General features: G+C 46.9%; 1 protein-coding gene across 1 annotated transcript in view; it reads left to right on the top strand.

The window, feature by feature from the left end:
- Window positions 1–875: 875 nt before the first annotated feature.
- LOC146058571 (cyclic nucleotide-binding domain-containing protein 2-like) overlaps window positions 876–22,697 on the top strand; it is a 161,661-nt gene continuing 139,839 nt past the window's right edge. Inside the window, exons 1-4 of the mRNA XM_083170851.1 lie at window positions 876–973; window positions 1,555–1,732; window positions 14,637–14,704; window positions 21,794–21,905. Of these exons, the coding sequence (XP_083026977.1) occupies window positions 876–973; window positions 1,555–1,732; window positions 14,637–14,704; window positions 21,794–21,905 (456 nt within the window). The remainder of the gene's footprint in view (window positions 974–1,554; window positions 1,733–14,636; window positions 14,705–21,793; window positions 21,906–22,697) is intronic.

Genomic DNA, 22,697 nt, shown 5'->3' with positions numbered 1-22,697 from the left:
GGGGCTGGCTATATCTCCCCCCAGGCTGCGCCAGTCTACTGGCCAGCCTGGGAACGCTGGAAGTGTGCCCCCTGCCTCTTGCCCTCATACTGGGCCTGCCCACTGTGTAATATCGCGGGGGAGCAATGGGGGCAGCAGGCGCGACCAGGCCTGAATCAGGCCCCGCCTGGCGGGTGCCTGACCTGGTCGCCGCCTGCCGATTTAATGTGTCACGCGGGCGGCGGGTGTCCAGCCCGCGCCCGCGACTAACTGCACCACGGGCGCTACCTCTGCCCGACCCCCCTGTTGCAGTAGAAGCCGCGGTGCCGCGGCCTCTCCTAGTGTGTGACGCGGTCAGATGCCCGGCCGCGTCATCGACCTGCGCCCCGGCCGGATCCTCTAAAGCATCACGGGGGGGAGCAATGGGGGCAGCAGGCGCGACCAGGCCTGAATCAGGCCCCGCCTGGCGGGTGCCTGACCTGGTCGCCGCCTGCCGATTTAATGTGTCACGCGGGCGGCGGGTGTCCAGCCCGCGCTCGCGACTAACTGCACCACGGGCGCTACCCCTGCCCGACCCCCTTGCTGCCGGAGAAGCCGCGGCGCCACGGCCGCGGCCTCTCCTAGCGTGTGACGCGGCAGGACGCCCGGCCGCGTCATCACCCTGCGCCCCGGCCGGATCGTCGCGCCCACGTGCGCTAGGCACCGCCGATCCCCGCCGCGCCCCCCCCCCCCCGGGCCACAGGACCCGGAGGGGGGGCTGAGCCGGACACAGCGGGCCCCCCACACGCAAACGCTGCATCAGCCAGACGCGCAGGCGGCCGCAAGACCCTGGATAGACGGGGCATGCTAACAACAGGAAGAGGTAAGAGACAGAGGGGACAGAAGTATGGTTAGCTATGAATAAGAGAAGAGAGAAAGAAAGATTAAACAGCTTTGTATTTTCAACAAAGAAAAAACCTGACTTAGAGGAGAAGCTGCCTGGAGGTCTTGCCTGGTCAGTAGCTTCTTGGACAGAGGCTGATCACTCTAAACTCGTGATCATTCCTACCCTGCTTAGACCCTCCCCCTGTTCTGATAGGCCTTGTGCCCATCCTCATTACCATAGCCATGTGACCAACAGCAGAGTGTAACCTGTGAGAACCCTTAGTGGTTTATGTCACTTCAGGCTTATTCAGCCTTCTGTGTTTCTTTAAATTTGTTATATTTTTATAGTAAATTGATTCACTTCTTATTATTATTATTATTTTTACTGTACAGCGCTGCTATCCTTGTTTTTTTCTCTTCCAATAGGAAGTCACTGCCAGTCACAGTGAAGCCAGTGCAGTCTCATGGACTGCATCTGCCTTCACAAGGGCTGAGTATGGTGGTGGAATTTACTGTGGGGGCTGCAGTCTTGCAGCCCATTGGTAAAAACCGCCACTGTTAAGATCTATACATGCCTTCTTATTCTGGATGAAGGTAAATTAAACATAATATCCATATCTGACTAAATGATCTGCACTGAGTATATTTCCTGTCGGCTTATTTAATGTTATACTTATTGAGTCTTTTATTTTTATTTTTGTGAACTTCCAGCTCTCCATGGAATGAACCTCAGCCTGCCCATCTCTCCAAGGAGAAACGCATTGATGATGACGAAGAAGAGCAATCGGAGCTGGCAGTAAATATGAAATCTTTTTTGCAACCCAATCCGCCAGAAGTGGGTGATATCGTGGAGCAGGCTGGCACTGGCATTAAACTCATGACCAAGAAGGTACAGTATGGCATAGTGTACTTACAATGGCAAGATCAGAGGAGCTAGATTAACAATACAACCTGTATATAAGGGACAATATGGGCCTGACTGAGAGGGGAACGCTATTGTAGCTTCGGCTGAGTGTTTATGCAATTGCCACTTCTGTGGCTGCAGCACAAGCCCACCGCTGTGCGTATAATGACCGGCCACTGTCGTACCATCAGCGACACCATTGGACTGTGGTGGCACAGAGTATTCATCTGAACAAGGCTGCCAGTACCACTGCAGCTAAAGGAGTAGTCGCTGGCCGCAACACCCCCACATCTGGTTAACCAGGCCCCTATTACCCCTATTTAAATTGCCTCTGGTTTCCAAATTCGTTCTGCGTCTGCCATCGGGACACGTGTGCCTGGGAAGTATACGCAAACATAAAACATCAGCCGCTTTAGCACTGGATGGATTCTGTGCCCACCACTGAATCAGGCCCCTGTAGCTCATTTCTAACAGCATTTTTTCTTTATTCTACTATGTGTGCTGTGCAGAGTTTAGGCATTAGTTGGTTTGTACTGAGCATTGCATTTATTATTCCCTAAATAATAATAATAATGACTTAACCCATTGAGTGCCGACATCTTTGTGAGAAATGTGCAAAATATCCTTTAAAATTGCCAGCGTCGCTCAAATTTGTTATATAAATGCAAATAAAAAATGTTGTGTAAAAAGATTATATTTAAGATTATATTTCCTATAAAAGGTAACATGATGAATAAAAATGTTTGGTTGGAAATTTTCACACCTATTTTGATTTAATTCACTTGGCACTCAAAGGGTTAATCACGCGTCATGTCCACTACTAACAGATAATGTGGAGAAGCCCTAGATAGTATGGAGACCTTTTTTCAGGTGTCCCCTGTCTCACTGTGACCATCATCTACTGTATGCACGGTGACTGTGTGTCATGGCATCTGCTGAAGTATGTGCAGCATGGGTATTAGGTTGGCGCCATGGGGAAATTTGTGGCATGCCCTTATTTATTAGATTTTGCATTTAGATTGGTAGTGTAACATATACATGGAAATAGTTCCTGGGGATCCCACTAATACCCCTTTCACATTGCATCTTATACCCGGGTTATTGCCGGGTTACCACCTAGTTGGCCTGGGTCGAGGTGCAGTATGCTCAGATAATATATTCTGGCTTTCTCCTCTCAGTGCCCCATGGAGGAACTCCTAAAGCCTCATCATCCAAAGCAGGGGTGGGCAATAAGCGTCCCTCCAGCTATTAATAAACTATACATCCCAGCATGCCTTGCATCGGTTTCACCATGGGCAAATAGCAAAACTAAGGCAAGCCATGCTGGTCTAAAGGATCTGTAACTCCAATCGGCAACCCAGGATGCAGCTGTTCATCTTGTACCAATTGGTTTATATGACTGGGAACAGGCAGTTATTCCAGTATATTTGACTATTGAAGGTATCATATTTATATGTTTACAATGTTTTAGTAAGATGTTGTTTATTGGAATAGTTTATAGTAAGTAAGAAATTGAATTAAGGGCAGTACGGACGGTGTAATGGTTAGCATTACTGCCTCACAGCAGTGAGGTCATGGGTTCGATCCCCACCATGGCACTAACTGTGTGGAGTTTGTATATTCTCCCCGTACTTGCGTGGGTTTCCTCCGGGTACTCCGGTTTCCCCCCACAATCGAAAAATATACTGGTAGGCTAATTGACTCCCAACAAAATTAACCCTAGAATGTGTGCACGTGTACATGTGGTAGGGAATATAGATTGTAAGCTCCACTGGGGCAGGGACTGATGTGAGTGTTCAACTATACTCTGTACAGCGCTGCGGAATGTGTGTGCGCTATATAAGAAACTGGTAATAAATAAATAATTAAGTCAAGCCCCCTCCATACCATGTGCCACACAGAGGGCACTTCATATACCAGTATACCAATTACAGTACGTTCAACTCTGGTCTCCAGGAGCAAAACAGAGCCCTATCTGATGGCTTGTACTTAGGGCCTAATTCATGTTTGTGCTCAATGGGTGATTACTGTACCACTGAGTGATTACCGGCAGACTGCTGCATTCGCACTGGGCATGCGTGAAAGTTCTGCTGAGATCTTGCTGGCCGTGAGGATTATATCGCACAATGGGGCAGATGTATTAAGCCTTAACAAGAGATAAATGCAAGGGTGATAAGGAGAGATAAACATCCAGCCAATCACCTGCTAACTGCCATGTTACAGGCTGTGTTTGAAAAAAGTCAGTAATTAGCTGATTGGCTGGACGTTTATCTCTCCTTTCCCTTGCATTTATCTCTTGTTAAGGCTTAATACATCTGCCCCGGAGTTTGTCAGGAAGTGTTCGCTTGGAAGTAGTAGCGAGGAGTTTACTAGGAGTGGTTGGCAGAACGCAGGTGTCTCATCTGCCATCATCTACCAGCTCAATATTCGAGCACCAAGCTAAAAAGCAGAGTCATTACTGGTGGCCAGTATACGGTACAATCCAGATTCTTAGACTAGGCCCCTAACACAGTGTACGATATAGAAAGAAGAACCCCATTCTGCTGACAATTACTAACGGCTGATGTTTGTCTATGTGTGTGAGTCACATAACCTTAACTTAATCTTAAATAAAATAAAGACAGAGACAGCAAACTGGCATGGAAAGGTCAGAGATTTATTGAACAATCAACAAGTTACAGCAAAAACTATCTGGTGGCAAGAAAGGACGGACGGTAATCAGCAAAGCCCAGAAATACACAACTCACACGCAAACTCTGCACTGCACCTGGTGCTCACAACAAAACACGGTACATAACGGATCATTGCATAACAATAACCCAACTTCCTTGAGGTTACCCTCCTATTTTAGGCGCTGTGTATCATTTAATGTGAATATATGAATTTTTTTTTAAATAAATAATAAAAATGAAAATAGAAACTCTCTGGTATGATTTCAGCTGCAGACGGGGTGGTGTAACTGTGCGATCACACCTAGTTAGAAGGAAACTGCCCCACACAGATGTGGGTTTACCTTCTATAGAACAGCAAAGAGAGATAAAAATCCCAGTGTCTGCGCTTTTTTCTGTATAGAGTGCAATATGGCTGAGTCACCGTTCCACACAATTTTTAATAAATGATTATTTAATGATTTGTAAAAAAATCTCATTTATAAAACATATCAAAAAATACAATAAATAATTTTCACACAATATAAAATATTATTGAATATTAGATGGATACATGGACAATGCTCATATAATTTAGGTGGCCACCTATTTCTGTTGGTTTATATGCAAGCTATATCATAATCAATGAAAATAAATAAAAAAGATCAAAAATATATATAGAAATAAATAATACGAAATATATATGCATAAAAATTATATAAGATAAAAATGAATGTCCCCGGGATTTATTCAAATTCCATATGTGAATATATGAATACTAGGTGATTCATCGCGCCCTACGGGCGCTCTTCACACCGTCGTAAGGGGCTGCGCCCCCTTAATTTGTGAACATTTGTATATGAGAAAGATGGTTAGAATTGTATGAAAGATGCCTGTATTGCAACTTGAGTTATAGGTGAAATGTGTTAAATAGAGAGCATATGATGTGGAAGGGGGTGTGTATTGTTTTGTTTAATTAAAAAGCGGTTACAGAGTAAGATGTACATTGATAGTGTGGATGGTACAGTGACATTTGTGGGTGGGGGGGGGGGGGGCTGTGTGTGCATGTTGTTTAGGTGTGTGTGTGCAATAGTATAGTAGGGTGTTTCTGAGTCAGCGGCTCCCCACTGGCGGAGGTCACGACACAGGAAAACAGGAGGCTGGGTAGTGATAGGGGTGTGTGGGCATAAGGGGGACTAAAGAGGAGGGTGGGAGGTACTGTGCAGCTTCTGCCAGTGGGTGAGGGTCCAGCGTGGCAGTACAGGAGTACAGGATGGTGGCCCTTAGTCAGTGTCTCCTCCTACTGGGTGGGAGTTCGGGTGCATGAGAGCAGGAGGCTGGGCTATGAGGCATGATAGGGGCATGTGGGCAAAACAGCGTCAGCGACTCCCCAGTGGTGGAAGTTACGGTTCAGGAGAGCAGGAATCTGGGTATTGATAGGGGTTGTGAGTATACGGGGGACTAAAGAGGGGCTTAGGGGTGCCGTGAATTGCGGGAGGGGCGCGGGGGGTGCCGTGAATCAAGGGAGGGAGGGGGCGCAGGTGTCGGCGAATCGCGGGAGAGGGCGGGGGTCCGCAAAGCGTGGGAGGGGGCGTGAATTGCGCGAGGGGGGAGTTGCGAATCGCGGCAGGGGGTGCGGCGGGGGGTCTGTGAATTGCGGGAGGGGGGGGCACGGGGCGCGATGAATCACCTAGTTGGTTATATATTCTTGTAGAAGGATGGTAGGATGTTGCTGTCATTCAGAATGCATTTACATAAACAGTAATAGTAGCAGTAAAAGGTCTGACTTAAAACACCTACAGTAAAACAGAACAGGTGTTATATATTATACAAAGAATTGGTTGATGATGTGTAGGTTGACGTGCACATAGTTCATAGTTGTCACTGGAAAAAAAATTGCTACAAGAAAAAATCAACACATGTAAATGTTGACATAAGTGTGGCACTTCATCGGTGTCCATGTCGACACATGAGAATGAATATGAAAACATTCAAAAAAAGACAAATAAATCTTCAAAAACTCATGTCAACCTTTTTCATTGTCGACCATAGCCGTGTCAGTGTTTTGCATGTGCCATTTAATCCTGGGGTTGCCGTGAATCGTGCGCGGGGGTGGGGGGGGGGAGGGAGGAGTTGAGGGGTGTCCGCGAATTACGGGAGGAGGGGTCGTGGGTGGATGCCGTGAATTGCGGGAGGGGGGGGGTGTGGGTGCCGCGAATCGTGGGATGGGAGGGGCGCGGGGGGTTGCAGTGAATCACGGGAGGGTGGGTCGGGGGGGCGGGGGGTTGCCGCAATGACAGGAGGGGGGGGTCAGGGGTGGGGAATCGCGGTAGGGGGGGTCGTGGGGGGCACCGTGAACCGCGGGAGGGGGGGCCCGGGGGGTTGGCGCGAATCGTGGGAGGGGGTGTCGCTTGGTGCAGCGAATCGCAGGAGGGGGGGTGTCACGGGGTGGGGCCGCGAATCGCGTGAGTCACCGGGGGTGCCGCGAATTGCGGGGGGTGTGCTGTGAATCGCGGGAGGGGGGTCGCGGGGGGTGCCGTGAATTGCCACATGAAAAAATCAACACAGAAAGGTCAACACATGTAAATGTTGACATAAGTGTGGCACTTCATTGGTGTCCATGTCGACACATGAGAATGAATATGAAAACATTGAAAAAGTGAAACATAAATCTTGTCAACCTTTTTCATTGTCGACCATAGACATGTCAGTGTTTTGCATGTGCCATTTAATCGTGGGGATGCTGTGAATGGGGGGGGGGGGGGGGAGGTGCATACCCAAAATGACCCTCTCCAGGAGGGACACATTGCTCTGTTTCTGGACTTTCTTCTTAATTTATGGATTACCATCACCTGTGCTTAAACACCTTTCTTATCAATTACCCTGTTTAAAATGACAGGTGATGACAATCATAAATTAAGATGGAAGTCCACAAACAGAGCATTCTGTCCCTCCTGGAGAGGGTCATGTTGGGAGGTATGGAGGTGTGGGGCGCTCACCTGGTGTGTCTGGTGAGTAGCTGTGTCTTTGTCTGTGGGCTCACTGGGCTGGTTCTCTGTCATGTGAGTCAGTCATGTGAGTCAGAGGCTCCACCCAGCGTTACAGCTCCAGACACACTTTGAGTGACAGATGTAGCCAAATATATAAGAGATAGATTGTCCACCAGGTTGCCAATAAACTACTCGGTCTCCAAGCATATTTGGTTATTTAGCAGGGATAATATTTCCACATATGTGGTACTCATGGACTCCAGTAAATATTTTGTAGCAAGATGGAAAGAAGCAGGGAGACTGAGGGACGATTCCGTGAAGTGTTCACTGCCCCCAGTGCTGCTACCTGCTAATTTGCGGTGAATGCAAGATGAATTGCTGGGTAAGAGAACCACCTGAAAACCAGCAGTGTGATGTCAGTCCAGTACTGCTGCGTCTCTCACCCGCAGCAGTGGGTGGTCTCACCTCCGGCTAGTGCGGTGTGTCCGTGGGGCGTACTGTGCTGCGTCTCTCATCCGCTGCACAGTTGATGGTAACAGCAGAGCTAGAACTTGGTGTCCGTGTAGTGGCCACCTGTGTAATCGATGTCTCTGGCGGAATTGCATGTCTTTGCAGATTCCAATGGCCATTCATATGGAATCTGTTGAAAAGTTCCCTCCAAAAATGTCCGCCGTCTTGGAGGAGACAGATGCTAGGGCATGTAACCCACTGGCAACAAGCATGTAAACCACTGGCAACAAGTATGTAACCCTCTGGTAACAGGAAAAAAACAATGGCAATAAATAAGAAACCCCTGGCTATGAGCATGTAACCTCTGGCAATGAGCATGAAAACCCTAGCAATGAATGTGTAACCCCTGGCAACGAGCATTAAACCCCTGGCAATGAGCATGTAACTACTGTCAATGAGCCTGTAACACGTGGCAACTAGCATTTAGGTAAAAAAAAAAGATGTATGGGGGGGGGGGGGGGGTCAGCGGGGTGCAAAATATCTAGTTACGCCGCTGCCTGTAGCAGCCACACCCGAGCTGCGTTGGTAGTTTCTCCCTGTCACCGTATCTTGCAGCTTAGTACGCACAGATATGCAGTAATACAATGCAGAGTAACTGGTATTTTACAAATGTACATGATATATTGTAGATAATATCCCACAGCAATTATTTACCTATCAGCATGTACTATGCTGGGCTGTTTATTTGCACTAAATGGGCCTTTTAAAAAAACATTGAGGTGACTAATGAGTGTATGGTATTAACCTAGCAGCTGTAAACTTGCTATTACCTTAGATGTATGTTCTATCACACTACGGCTTTCCATCAGAATATGTCATTCATCCTTCTCACTGCTGCTGCATGCACCGGCTTCTGGGGCTGACACAAGAGGTTCTGCACACTGGTTCCAGTGCATGAGTTTCGGATTACATCGCTCTAGTCATTTGTCACCGGTTCCATCTCTGCGCCCAACCAGCACCACCGGCTGCCCATGAGACTGAGAAGCGGACTCGGTATAAAACCTATATATCACCACTTTACGCTATATGGTCTATTAAATCAGGGGCCAAGTATTGATATTAATCGACAATGACAGAGATTGGTGAACACTGCACATTGCCATAAATGAATGTAAGAAGAGTCAGTTAAAAAGAAACCACATCGAGTACGTATACAAAATATATACATTACTAGTGTGGCGGATCCGGCATATGTTGGGTCACCTCAATCTCTGCCCTAGCTCATCCCACACCCTCTCTGGCTGGCCCCGCCCTCTCGCTATGTAGCATCACCCCTCCTACTCCCCCGCTCTATCTATTACTGTGTGTAGAACAGTGAGTACGGCTGTCCCTTTTTAATTTTTGCTGGGCTGTCCATAGTTGTAAGGCAACTACTGATGTGTACTGAAACTCTACTATGTCCTCATGCCTGTACCCCAATATTTCCATTTCCAATAATAATAATGATAATAATAACAACAAGGGGATGTACATGGTGTCCGAGGAGGCAGGGCCGTCTGAATGCATGGGATTACTGGGCAGCTGCCCTAGGCCCCCACAATTCTAGGGGCCTTCGAGCAGGGGTTTCCCAGAGTTTTTTGTGAGGCTAGTCGAGATTGCTCCCTGGCGGCTGTGGTTGTGAATGACACAGAGCTGCTGGGAAACGTTCTCTTCCGGCCTGCAGCCAATCAGTTACTAGCTGTCAGCTGCTAATTGCTGGGTGGCAGATAGTAGGTGGAGAGACACCGCAGGAATTTATCATTTATTTTTACTTTAGTAGGGGCCCCAGTGCATTGTGTTGCCTAGCTGTTAAGATCACCCTGCTGGGAGGAACATTTAAGCCCCTTAGGAGTAGAAATTTAGTAAAAATCATTGCAAAAAACTCCAGAACACCCAGTAGATCACATGTTCCGGGTCACCCAGCGGTCACATTTTCCAGAGCACAATGGTGATGAATTGTAAATGGCAGAAATAGCATTTTGCTACATAACTACTGTACAACCAATGACAACTCGAATATGTTTCTGCTAATCTACGGACCGGCCTTTAATTTGTTATATGATGCCCTGTTTAGACAAATGAATCATAGAAATATATCATTCATAAATTTGACCTTCTGCTTTTAATATATAGATAATAATAATAATAATAATAATACTGTAAGCACTAGTCCCCTAGTGACTACATAAATACAATGTATGGCTTTGAAATAGTTCAGTGCCATAGTCCTGTTTTGCGAAGTCACAAATCTATAACGTGCTGCTTCTGGTCATTGATGATGATGACAATGATATCAGTGACTCTACGGTTCTCCATGACAGTGCTGGTTTGTTGGCAGTATACCGTAGATATGTTTCACAAGATCTTTTTGATCTCCCCACCAGGGAAGAAGACAACTTGATTAACTGGGATTAAGGCTGGAGAAATAAAGTAATGATTTATTATGTATAATATCTATGCTTAGGAAACCTATGAGCCTGTCGTTGGGATGGTTATGTTCCCCTCTTTGGGATGGACAGTTGTGTATGTGTCAAAGGACCTAGTTATGCCCCTGGTGCTATTGCAAAGTTTGAACATGACGTCACCCCCAGGGCCCCCAGGTAACCAGCACTAGCCTTTTATCATATGGGATAAATCCTCATTGGTTGCCTTGGGCAGGCTTTCTAACTGCACCTTTTAGAACGTTTGTTCCATTTGCCTGCTAGGGTGGTAATAAAAAGAATCAGGCCTGCCATCTGGGTGGTATTGTAGGTTGACGTCCCGGACCCGAGCAGAGAGGAGGACTGGGTGGCAGCAGTGTTGGCTTAAAGTGGTCCTAAAGTGGTGGTGGAACTCATTTTGCTTTACTACCTAATTTCCCCCCATCTCCTCCCCCCATTAGGCAGAGAGAGAGGGCCAGTGGTAGGGTTTTTGGCACCCCCTGCAAACAATAGTACTTTTCTGATAGAATTACTGTTCAGGGCCAAGGTGGAAGATGAACTAGTTACACTTTACCATTAGAAGTGGTGGAACTCAGCTCCACCCCGTTCCACCTCACTTTAACCCCTGGTTGATCATTACCACCAGATGATTGCAGCTGGAGCACCGGGTGGCAGACAGGCAGAGACCGCACCAGTAGCATTTTGAACACAGATTCGGTTGCGAGCCAATAAGAACTCCCGGACCAACAGCCAATTAGGAGCTGCCATAGTTTATGCACTGGCTGCCATCCGGTGCTCCAGCTGCAGTCAGCAGTCAGTTGGAGGTGCCTATCCATCCCATGTTGGGGGAACCTAAATTGTCTGTCCCAGGCCCCCCAATTTCATGGCAGCCCTGTATAACAGGCTTGTGTACTCTAGTTCACAGCTAATGGAAGGCACTCCGTCATCTCTCGAGTCCTTTATGCTGTGTATAATTATTATTGAATAGGTTTTCTATATTCCATTGTGACTTTTATTCCACAACAGTTCCGGTCAGGTTTCTCTTTTTCTTTTGAATTACACTTCACAAGTATCAGTGCACAGCATAAAACAAGCAGACGCTGAACAGACAGCCATTTCCAAAGGAGATATAATTCTCAGCAGCCGCCGTTAAACATTATAAAGAGATATATGAACATAACAAAATGACTGAAGCGGAAAAGCACGGTTTTGCATGAATCCATCACAGCCTATAATTCACTCTAGTTTAACCATAATAGAAGAAAGTTCCTTTGTAAAAAAAATATCTTGTTTTAGAAATAACCAGCACAATAGGGCCCGGCACGTCCACAGAGGCCTTTATTTGTCATCTCTTGGAGTAACAGGAAAACCATTTATTTTCCTCTTTGCTTTTTATAAAACAGATCAAAGACTTCATTTTTGACATTCACATTCACGTTCTATGTTTCCAGACAATGATTAATATAAAAGTGGGGATGCAGTTGTAATGTCGAAATTGTTTAAATCAGCATCTGCAGATTGTCCACGTGTTTATTGTTGATTGTGGAAATGTTACCATTGGGCACAGACAGGGCGCTAGGGTTAGACTATTGGAAGGAATGGTTAGGCACTAGATGCAATGTTAGGGTTAGGCTGCAACAGGGTAGCGTTAGGCTCTTTGAGGTTAGGGTTCGGTACTAGGGGGATTCTTAGGGTTGGTGAAAGGGCAGGGCTGCGGTGATGTCACAGGACCTGTGGCGGCTTCCCCGGGGAGTATGTATATGAAAATCATATGGACTTCTTATATATATATATTATATATTATTAAACAAATATATTATTAAACAAATTATGACTACTGTACACAATAGGCTGATTCCGTCCTTAAATAATCTTTTGCCAATCACATCCATTTCTGTCATTTTGAATTCGGTTGACCATATTTTGCATAGAAATAAGGGTATGTACTACCCCGGGCAACACTTAGATAGTGAATATGTTGCACTTGGACTCTGCGAGATCAGAGGACATAAATGACATAATAAATGCATTTTTGAAGAAGACTAATTTAAATAATAATAATATCTTGAGTGAGAAATGGCAGAGGAAAGACAGTGGCGACGAGATCTTTGAAATGTAAAAACATAGGAATCAGTAAATTGGCCAAAAGTAAGAAATGATGCAAAATGATACTAAATGACAGAGAATCCGCGGCCGTAGGGAAAAGAAACCTTATTACATCTGCTGGGACAGAAAGATCGCAGCACAAGCACGGAAGCCAAGTTAAATATGAAATAGAAAATGGGTTTGCTGGGTGTTCGTTATAATCCGGAGAGGAATGTCCTCCGCTGTGTCAGACCTTGCAGGAGTGTAGTTTGGCAGTCAGCAGGCGGAGTAGAGGAAAGCCGTCTTGGAACAGAAAGCTATGGCACGGCGGTTATGCCAGTAATTGTGTCAATGTAGTAAAGTTTTACGAATGAAAAACAAAAAAATGACCTTGAAGGGGCAATAGAGTAATAAAGCAGTCCGTCATCCACTTAGCAGCCCCCGGTCTGGTGTCAAGAAGTAAATGAAAAATTAAATAGCTACCAGGTTTTGTAGCACGTTTGCCAACCGTTTAGTATTTTGTTCCAAATTAGTGCACTAATGCTGGCGGCCCTCTGATTTCCTGGCTGGCAGGGCTAGTGGCACGGGTATGGGTCATGAGTTGACCCACATGAAATAGCTTGACGCGTCAAAATGTTGACATGAGTTTTTAACTTTTTTATCACGAATGTCCACATAGTGGACATGGACACCGCGGTCCACCCAATGACCAATACCCCCACAGTATGCTCTCCTGCATGAAAGCCCGGTTCCGGTGTACAGTCAGTAAGTCAACATCAAATTTGACATGCAAAAAGTTGACATTGATAAAAGGTCGGCATGAAAACTGTCGACATGTGAAAAGGTTACATGAGTTTTTCATACTTTAACATCCACTTGGACAAGGATTGGGAACCTTTTCGTGTGTTGACCTTTTCATGTTTCATGTTGACCATTTGCTTTTGTTGAACTTTTGTCAGTGTGAACATTTTACGTCGACTTATTGGCTGTCTGCAAAGGTCAGTGTAGAACTTTCCATCCAACACCCCTAGAACCTTGTGGCAATGCTTCTGCTGCTCCCATTGGTGTTCACTCTAGTAACTGTCAGTGGCAAATGCAAGATTTTTAGAGAGGGGTTTCCAAATGTAATCCTGTTACCAGTCTTGGGGAGCGGTAACAGTCCTGAATATTAGTCTTTGTTATACACTGGATACGGTATGGAATACAGTATTAATATTCAATACTTAATAGTATAACTATAGGCTGTTTCAAACATTGAAATACGATTAGTGGTCAGGAAATGGTTAAACATGTCATAATAAATACACAAACATAATAGAAACAGTACTGAACTTTCTAAGCTCACAATCTCCTACTTCACGGTAAGGCTCCTGTCTCTTCCTCTTGGCAGCTGCTCTCTGGTCCATTGCGATGTTTGAGGGCTCAGATCCACACATACAGTAAATGTGGTAGAAGAAGCTGGTACACTGGGCATGTGCAGCAGCTCTGGTCTGTCCCTTACACTGCATGGTGTGTTGGCAGCTCTATTGATCACATTATATAGCAGTGCTATTGTCATAATGAAAGGCACTGGCCAAGAGGAGCGGGGTTTACATGCAACACCACAACCCCCGTTTGTGTATGATTGTGGCTGCTTACTTTCAGCAGTATGGATTGAATACAGAAGGTATATATGTGAGCGAGGTCGCTATATAGTAGACTTTATGTCTTGATAAAGGGCTTCGCCCGAAACGTTGACACTAGTTATTGGTGTTTGACTGTTTATTTGTTTGAATCTGCCGGTGTGCAGTATTGTCAAATCTTATCAGGGTTGCCTACCCTCCTGAAATGGCTGGGAGGGTCCCGGAAATCGGGTCCCCCACCTGGCCCCCCGGAATCCGGTAACCCTCCCGCATAACCCCCCATCTCCCGGGATCCGCCCCTCGGTGGGGGGTCCGCGGGTAAAATACCAGCTTAGCATGGCCGGCGGCGGGGCTAAAATGACGCGCTCACTGTAGGCACGCCCCCCCAACAGGACAGCGCGTATGTGGCCCCACCCCCGAACCGCCTCTTTTACACTCCCAGAGATGGCCCTGCCTAACAGAGCTGGCTGCCCTCTCCCGGAGAGGGCAGCTCAAAAGTCGGTAAGTATAATATATATATATATATATATATAAATAAAGCAGTTAATCCATCTGCAATATGACTTTGATTTACTATTAGGCATGTACAGTACAGTAGTAATCCCTGCCTCGTCTTTATTCATTTTCCTTTACAGTACATCAATAAGTTCCGTACAGCCGTTCTCGTCGTGCAAGTTATTCGCAACCTCATCAAAATTTATAGGTATGGTTTTTTTTGTTTTTTTATCTATTCAGATTTCAAGTCTGTATTAGTAATTACAGTGTTACAGCCAATAACATTGTCATCCAAAGCGATCACAATCGAACAGAACACATTTTATGGCTAAAGGATAAATACATATTAAACATTTACTAAATGGTTCTGTCTTGGTGTCATTTCAATCTTTACTAACATCAATTAATATTTCAATATTAATAAAAAAACAAAGTACTTGGGGCCCGATTCAGTAAGGGCTGCAGATTTGCAAAAAAAATCACAGATCGCGAATTTGGCCGATCAGTGCATTGTGTGTGAGCCCTAAGGGCCCTACATACGCAGAGATTTGTGCCAGAGATTCATAACGGGAGATTCAGCATGAGAGATTTCACTCTTTCAGATAATGAGCTACATACAGAGAGATTTGTGTCAGAGATTCAGCACGAGAGATTTCAAATCTGTCACAACTGTCACAGAAAAGTGACGTAAGAAACTGCACTTTATCACAAAAATAATGTTATATGGTATAGACAGTAATTTCCTAAATAAACGTAATAAAATATCTTTCCTTAATAAATAAACAATGGTGGCATAGTGTGGCTCCCCCCCCCCCCCCCAAGCAAATAATGGTTAATGGCAATTAAAACAATTTAATCATTGGTGGCCAGTGCCCCCCCCCCCCAAAAAAAAAAAAAAAATAATCCTTTTAATTAACTGGTGGCCAGTGGGCCCCCCCCAAATCCTTTTAATTCAATAGTGGCCAGCGGCCCCCCAAAATCCTCTGAATTCATTGGTGGCCAGTGCCCCCCCCCCCCTCCCCAAATCCTTTTAATTCATTGGTGGCCAGCGGCCCCTACAATATCCTCTTAATTCATTGGTGGCCAATGCACCCCCCCCCCCCCCCCCCCCAAAAAATCCTCTTAATTCATTGGTGGCTAGTGGAATTCCCCCACCACACACAATCGTTGGCGGCACAGTGGGAGCAAAAAAAAATATATATATATACTTACCCAGTCTGGAGTCCAGCGGCGCGTCCTCTGTCTACTGCAGCTTCCTCTGTGAGGAGAGCGAGCGCGTCGCAGGAGGCAGCGTCAGCCGGTCAGTGGGACTGCAGGGGCGTCTTCAGTCGCTCAGAACAGCCCTGCTCATCTGCCCGCGGCCACACATGCGGGAGATGAGCAGGAGCTTTCTGAGCGACTGCTCTGAATTGTACGGCGGGTCCGTTCTGAATCTTGGACAGATTCAGAACGGCGGCGGCGCGCATGTAAATTGCTGTGTGGGCTATATACACAGCGATTTACATGCGTTTTCAGGGATTTTCTGAGTGATTTGTTAAAATCGCTCAGAAAATGCCTGAAAATTGTGCTGTGTGTGGGGCCCATAAGTCTGCAGTCTAAGGCGTGATGGAGCCCCTGGGGGCAGTGACAGACCATTGCAGGGTGGTGATGCAGACGTGTCTGAATCGTTTGGATGCGGCGCGGCGACTGCGTGACATCACACACGACAGTTGCAATTTAAAATACAAAAAAAACCCTGCCCACAAAATTCAGCATTTGCATTGTGGTACGGGACCCGTAATTGTGGTACGGGACCCATGGTAATCGTGCAGGAGGGGGTGTGGGGGGGGGGTGTAGACAGTCAATCGCATTTTAACCACGCTGTAAAAGTGAGGGACGGGGCTACGACATACAGATAGAGCCACCCTCAGTATTGCCGAGCGCTTGCCAGATCCCCCTATCTGGCAAGCGATGGTGGAGGGCTGTCAGGTAATCGGCTCACTCGCACGTCCACACTCAGCGAGGCGGAGGGGAGCGGGAATAGAGGGCTTCCCTGCCCATCTCCGCTTCAGGGAGCAGGCAGACGAGCAGAGGAAATGGGCGGTTGACGGCTGCAGGACATCCGGCAGAATGGGTCACGCAAGCGTCTCCTGTGCGTGCGCCCCATTCTGTCGGACTCTAGACCGAATCGCCAGGAGCTGCTTTAATGAGAGATAATGGGCCAGATACACTAAGCTTCAAAAGTGATAAACAACCAACCAATCAGCACCTACCTGACATTCTTCAAACACAGCCTGTAACATGGCAGGTAGGAGCTGATTGGCTGGCTGTTTATCACTCTCCATTTTATCACTTTTGAAGCTTAGAGAATCTGGCCCTATATCTGTTATCTTCTAGAATGTGCTAAATAAATAAGCAGTAGATTCTGATTGGTTGCTATGGGCAACTTCCCATCTGAGTAAATAGACCCCTGAGATACTACTGCATTGTTTACAATCATCAGGGCCATTTTAACAATGGTGGGGATGGAGCCACAGCTCCAGGCCTCCACATAAAAACAGGTTCATCATAACAGCATGATGATCACCAAAGAGACGCCAGCTGGCCACATGGTCGGCCATAATAGAGCCCATACACTAGTAAGATTTATCTTCAGATCTGGCTGGTTGGTACAAATACATGGTTATGGATGAGTGACAGTTTTCCAGCATTTCCAAGCAAATAGTCAACTGTCATTTGCCCTCATCCATAACCATGGTTTTGTTCAAAATCAGACAGATCTGCAGATAAATCTGTGTGTGTATGGCCACCTTAAGTTAGAAGTATTGCAATTTCTATTTTACACATTTATGCGATTGTACTTTTATATAATTAGGGAGACACTGAGGTGTATAGTGTATGGGTTCTACATGCCTACATACCATTGGCCTCACCTCCTCCACGGCTCATATTAGGCCCATTTTTACCTCCAGGCCCCTTCGGCCCATAATCCAGCCCGGACCATCTGTACACCAATTACTGATCACTTAGGAATGGTCCCCCTGGTCCTTTAAGCCATAGTGGGGTGAAGGGACCTTTACTCTTAGGGAATTAGAACCCTGCCTCTCCATACCTCCCAACTGTTCCATTTTTAGCGGGAACGTTACTTTTTTTGCGGTGAACATTCCCGCTTCCCACCCGTGGCTGGCAGTGTCCCTCGGTGGGGGAGGGGCAATTTGCCTCGTAGGTGCGTCGCAAGTACATGCCACAACCCCTCCACTAAGCCACACCCCAAATTTTTGGGGCCACACCCTCGCAACAACATTGCTCCTCATACCTCCTCAATGTTGGGAGTAGAGTGGCCAATCCCGGGATCAGGATTGGCGGGATCCCGGGATTTGGCCTCTAAAACACCAGGATTTCAATCCCGGGACTGGAGTTTCCGCCCGCCCGACTCCCGGCTACAAAACACCCGCCCAGGTTCACCGCCCACCCTTCCGGCCAATCCCGGGATTGCCCATTTTTCAATCCTGATTTCCGGGATTTCCCTAGATGGGAGGTATGCTTTATCTTCAACATATGAAAGATATCTTTAAGCTTTCCTGGGTTTATCTCCTCTTTAACAGCTAAACGGTTAATAATAGGTTAATTCCTGCCTAGAAACCAAGAGCCAGAAGGCTGGTAATATTTCCAGCAAGCCTCTGTGTTTGGTTGGAGCGGGAATTAATTTCCAACACATTCTTCCACATAATAAATTCTACGTAATGAAAACACATTGGATTTATAGGAAGGGGCTGCTGACGATTTAATATATATTACATATAAAACTCCTGAACGTCGGAGTTATAGTGTGCTTCCGAAGTTATACAAAAATACTGCGCTCACAGTACAGAGAGTGTCTACGGCGGGATCCTGCGTTACACTGCAGACGTGGTAACCTGGGGGGGTGTGTGTTATATACTCTCTTCGCCGTCTCAGTGGAATATTTTCACACATGTGGATTACGTTATCAAGTTGCATTACTTGAAATGTCTAAAACATGAAGATAACGTGTATTGTAAGACACGACGGCATCGAGCTGATAATTTGTTGTTTGGGGGCTGCAGGAATTTACACCCCGCTCTGCGAAGCTTCAAAGTCAGTCTCACCAATCAGTCTTAACACATCTATTCCTGACGCGGGCATAACACTGCTCTAAGAAACGTGTTAAACCTTTCTGAAAGCCCCCAAAAGGGGGGAAACGTCTGCAGCACAATGTCTAACTGGAAACGCCAGGCTGCCTGTGTGTTCTACATGGGAACTTGTCTATAGTTCTGTATAAATCAGCAAATTAATAAAAAAGTAGAGTGGGGAGTAAAACAAAAAAGTAAGGAGCAACTTGCACACAGGCAAACACAGGGGGGGGGGGAGTAGTTGTCTCCAACTACCCCCCCTTCCCATCACCTGGCCGGTGACCAGTATAAAGGGTCTGATTCAGCAGGCCATGGAAATGATAGAAAATTGCGAATTGTGATTTTCGGCAACCTGCGTCAATGCATTGCGAAAAATACGACCACAGTCTAGGGGACACTGGTAGCCAGCAACTCTTGCCATCCGAGTGCTTAGCTATATGTTAGCGATGTGATTGCAAAGCTTTGCGATCGCATTGCTGGAAGGGACCCAGCATGCGGGGTGACCTTGCCCTGTGCTGGATGGCTGCCAGCAGCTGGCGCCGGGAGTTGTAATTTTGCGTGTAATCTCAAGACTACAGCTCAACCTGAATCAGGCCCACAGCCAGTCCCGTCTTTCCCAATGGGCAGTTTCACAGAGCCCCAAGGATTTCAGGGGCCCATGGCTGATGACCCTCCACAGTGCCAGGCTGGGCCGGCGGCAGGGTGACAGATGCCCCCGGGCCAGTATTATTTCTAGCAACTTGGGCCGGCTGCTAGTACCTGTAGTCTTGCAGCATAGGCCACTGTGCAGATCAAGAGATGTACCCAGTCACTATAGTGCAGATGCGTGGCCCCACCCAGTCACTATAGTGCAGATGCGTGGCCCCACCCCGCCCCCCTCTATGCCTCTCCTATGCCTGACTCCTCCCCGTCTCTTTTTTACCACTCACCGGTGCCAGCAAGGAGATGCAACCACCGGCCCATCCTCCTTCCACAGCTCAGCTCCCACTCCCCAGCAGGAGGCACAACCTCCGGCCCACCTGCCACTGCCTGACTCCCACCGCCCGCTGTGTAAGGTGACACAACCACCAGCCCGAGCAGGAGAAACATTACCTACAGGTTATTTCTATGTATCACTGTGTAGTATAATGAGAGACTGTAGTTTGATTGGGGTAAAGTCAACTAAATTAGCTCACCCTTTGCAGACTAATTCTAACCCTCTCCTCTCCCAACCTAACCCTACCTTCACCCACCACCACCATCACTCAGCTGAGAGGGAAGCCTGCGCTATGTTCGGAAAGGGCCCCAGAGCATTGCTTTGCCCGGGGGCTTGCACTTCTGTTAAGACGGCCAACTTCCCACAGCGTGCTGCGTGTGCCTGTGGACCTGAGTGCTCAAACATCACACCAGATTACTGGGCCTCCATATGTATGAAGTACTGAACAGTATTTCAGAAACTGCAGATTGTTCGGGGCAGACGATTGCTTGTCACATGCTAATTATGCATTCTTCATGGGCTGGCACCAATCGCCCCAAAATGAAAACATTTGGAAATCCTTCCCTGCAGAAATCCTGCATTTTTTCCTGGTGCCAATGGACAAACCAAGCTGCAGTAAAAAGTGTGACAAATATATGTGCAGGGTAAATACTGGCTGCGTTTATATGTAGCCAAAAATGCTTTCTTTTTACACAGCAATTTAGACACAACCCCTCAATTTGCAACTGATACGCGCGGGCATCGGATAACCTGTTAAAAAGTCTGTCTCAGGGGGGGCGCGTCATTGGAAGTGTCACAGGCGTGGCGCTAAAAGCGTCTGCTTTCACAAAGGTGTGGCCACAGAGGCAGGTGCAGGTTTTGGTGCAGATGCAGCTGGGACTCCTGGGACGGATGCAAGAATGGATGCAGTAGCGCCTGCTTTTGAATAAGGCCCTAGGTGCACATTTTTTGCCTCACTTACCGGATGTCCGTACACCATACAGTGCTGAGATGCTCCAAGAGGGGTAGCTGGCTAAACTTTTCTGAACCTAAAGTCACCGTCATTAATTACTACAGCAATTAGGGAATGATTCTAATTAGCTGTGATGCCACCCTCCCAAATACCCCCCCCCCCGTGCCATTTCCCCTCACGACCGTGCATTCAAGATTTGCACATGCGCAGAACTGCATATGCGCAAATACCAAGCATCAGGGCAGGAGTTTAGGCCCTTATTCAGATCTGATCGCAGTACAAATTTGTTCTCAAAATGGGCAAAACCGTGTGCACTGCAGGTGGGGCAGATGTAACAGGTGCAGAGAGAGTTAAATTCGGGTGGGGTGTGTTGAAACTGAAATCTAAATTGCAGTGTAAAAATAAAGCAGCCAGTATTTACCCTGCACAAAAACAAAATAACTCTCACAAATCAAACTCTCTCTCTGCACATGTTACATCTGCCCCACCTGCAGTGCACATGGTTTAGCCCATTTTGAGAACAAAATTTGTACTGCGATCAGATCTGAATAAGGGCCTTAAGGTCCTCATACACTGAGGCGATTTGGTCCGATTTTGTCGGATTGCGACCAATCAGCCTGTTATATCGAACCAAATCACCTCTCCCTGACATGCAGCCGGGTCCGATGCACGGTCCCGTGTGCATCGGAGCCGAGCAGGTGGTCGGACCATCTGACCACCAGTTCTGTGACTTCCCTCCAGGCAGCGAGGCGGGCGGGAAGCAGGGACACATACGATCCATCACAAGGGATCGCTTGCAGGGTATCGGGTGTCCGAACACTGCTGCGAGACGTCGCAGCAGTATATGGGCACCTTTAGTGTAACCAAGTTCTTAGCAGCATAATGCGGAACCTTTAGGTAAATAACACTGAGAGACATGTTCTCCCTTCCAGAAACAGACGGTCAGTCTGACCGGCAGGTAACTGAGTTTGCCCTGTTCCTAACACAACTCACATACAGCAGTGAAATGCATCAGACTATTTCTTATTCAGTTGCGGACCTTGGATTATTCTTGGTAAGAGATAGGAATGACTGATTCCACGCAGCCTCCATTTCCAGGATACTCTGCATTCTTTAAAGATTGAGAAATAAATGATTTGTATTGATGCACAGAGCACACTGTCTTCTCCCTCGCTGCCTCCCTAACTACAGTATAATATGTAACCATGACGGATTGTCCTTCTTCTGTCTCCTGCAAAGAGACTACGCGGCCTCAAGAACTGAGCCCATATCCTTCAGCGAGTACCTCGGAATTGAGACAGAGACGGAAAACCTTCTGTTCGACCGCTCGCTCTTCAAGGCTAAGATGGAGGTACAGTAGAAATCATTTTATTGATAGAATAGCAAATTGTTACTATTTGGTGGCCTTAATAATGACATTGGCATAATGCTGACTTGCAGCATTGATGTCGACATTTTTTTACAATGACGCAAAAAAAAACCCATTCCTGGCGCTCCAGTAGTAACTTTTTACATTTCAGCGGCTGCAGCGGTTTCTTCCGGGGGGTGTGGCAGTCAGGTGACAGTGACTTCTGGCCATTTCTGTGGCAGTTCTGGCGGTTGGTGTCGAAGTAGGAGAGGGGAGTGTTGGCGCTCCCAGAGCGCCAACACTCCCCTCTCCTACTTCTATAATACTAGGGGGACCGAGACTTTCTCCAAGGAGTGAGGGCTGCTAGGGGTTCCCCTCTCCGAGCGCTGTGTAGTTTTCTCTTCTACTACTGGCGGTTGGTGTCACTAACCCACAACCTGATCTACGGCTCCTATGGCCTCACCTTAGGCGAGTTGTACTAAGTCTTGAAAAGTGATATAGTGGAGAGTGATGAACCACCAACCAATCAGCTTCTAATTGTCATTTTTCAAACACTACCTGTAACATGACAGCTAGGAGCTGATTGGTTGATGTTTTTTTCACTCTCCATTTTTATCATTTTTCGAGCTTAGTACATCTGGCCTCCCAACCCTCCCTTTCAGAAGCCTAACTCAAAGCCTCCACTCCCTGTAGAGTTTAAACACTTTACATGTCGACAATGTGACGACATGACATCACATGGACCTGGCCAAACTCCCAAAATCCCTTTAATAACGTTAAAAAAAATGTTGGACT

The sequence above is a fragment of the Crinia signifera genome, chromosome 2, assembly GCF_055691185.1.
Source record: "Crinia signifera chromosome 2, ASM5569118v1, whole genome shotgun sequence".
NCBI classification, from domain to species: Eukaryota; Metazoa; Chordata; class Amphibia; order Anura; family Myobatrachidae; genus Crinia; species Crinia signifera.
This window is presented reverse-complemented; position numbering and strand designations above follow the sequence as displayed.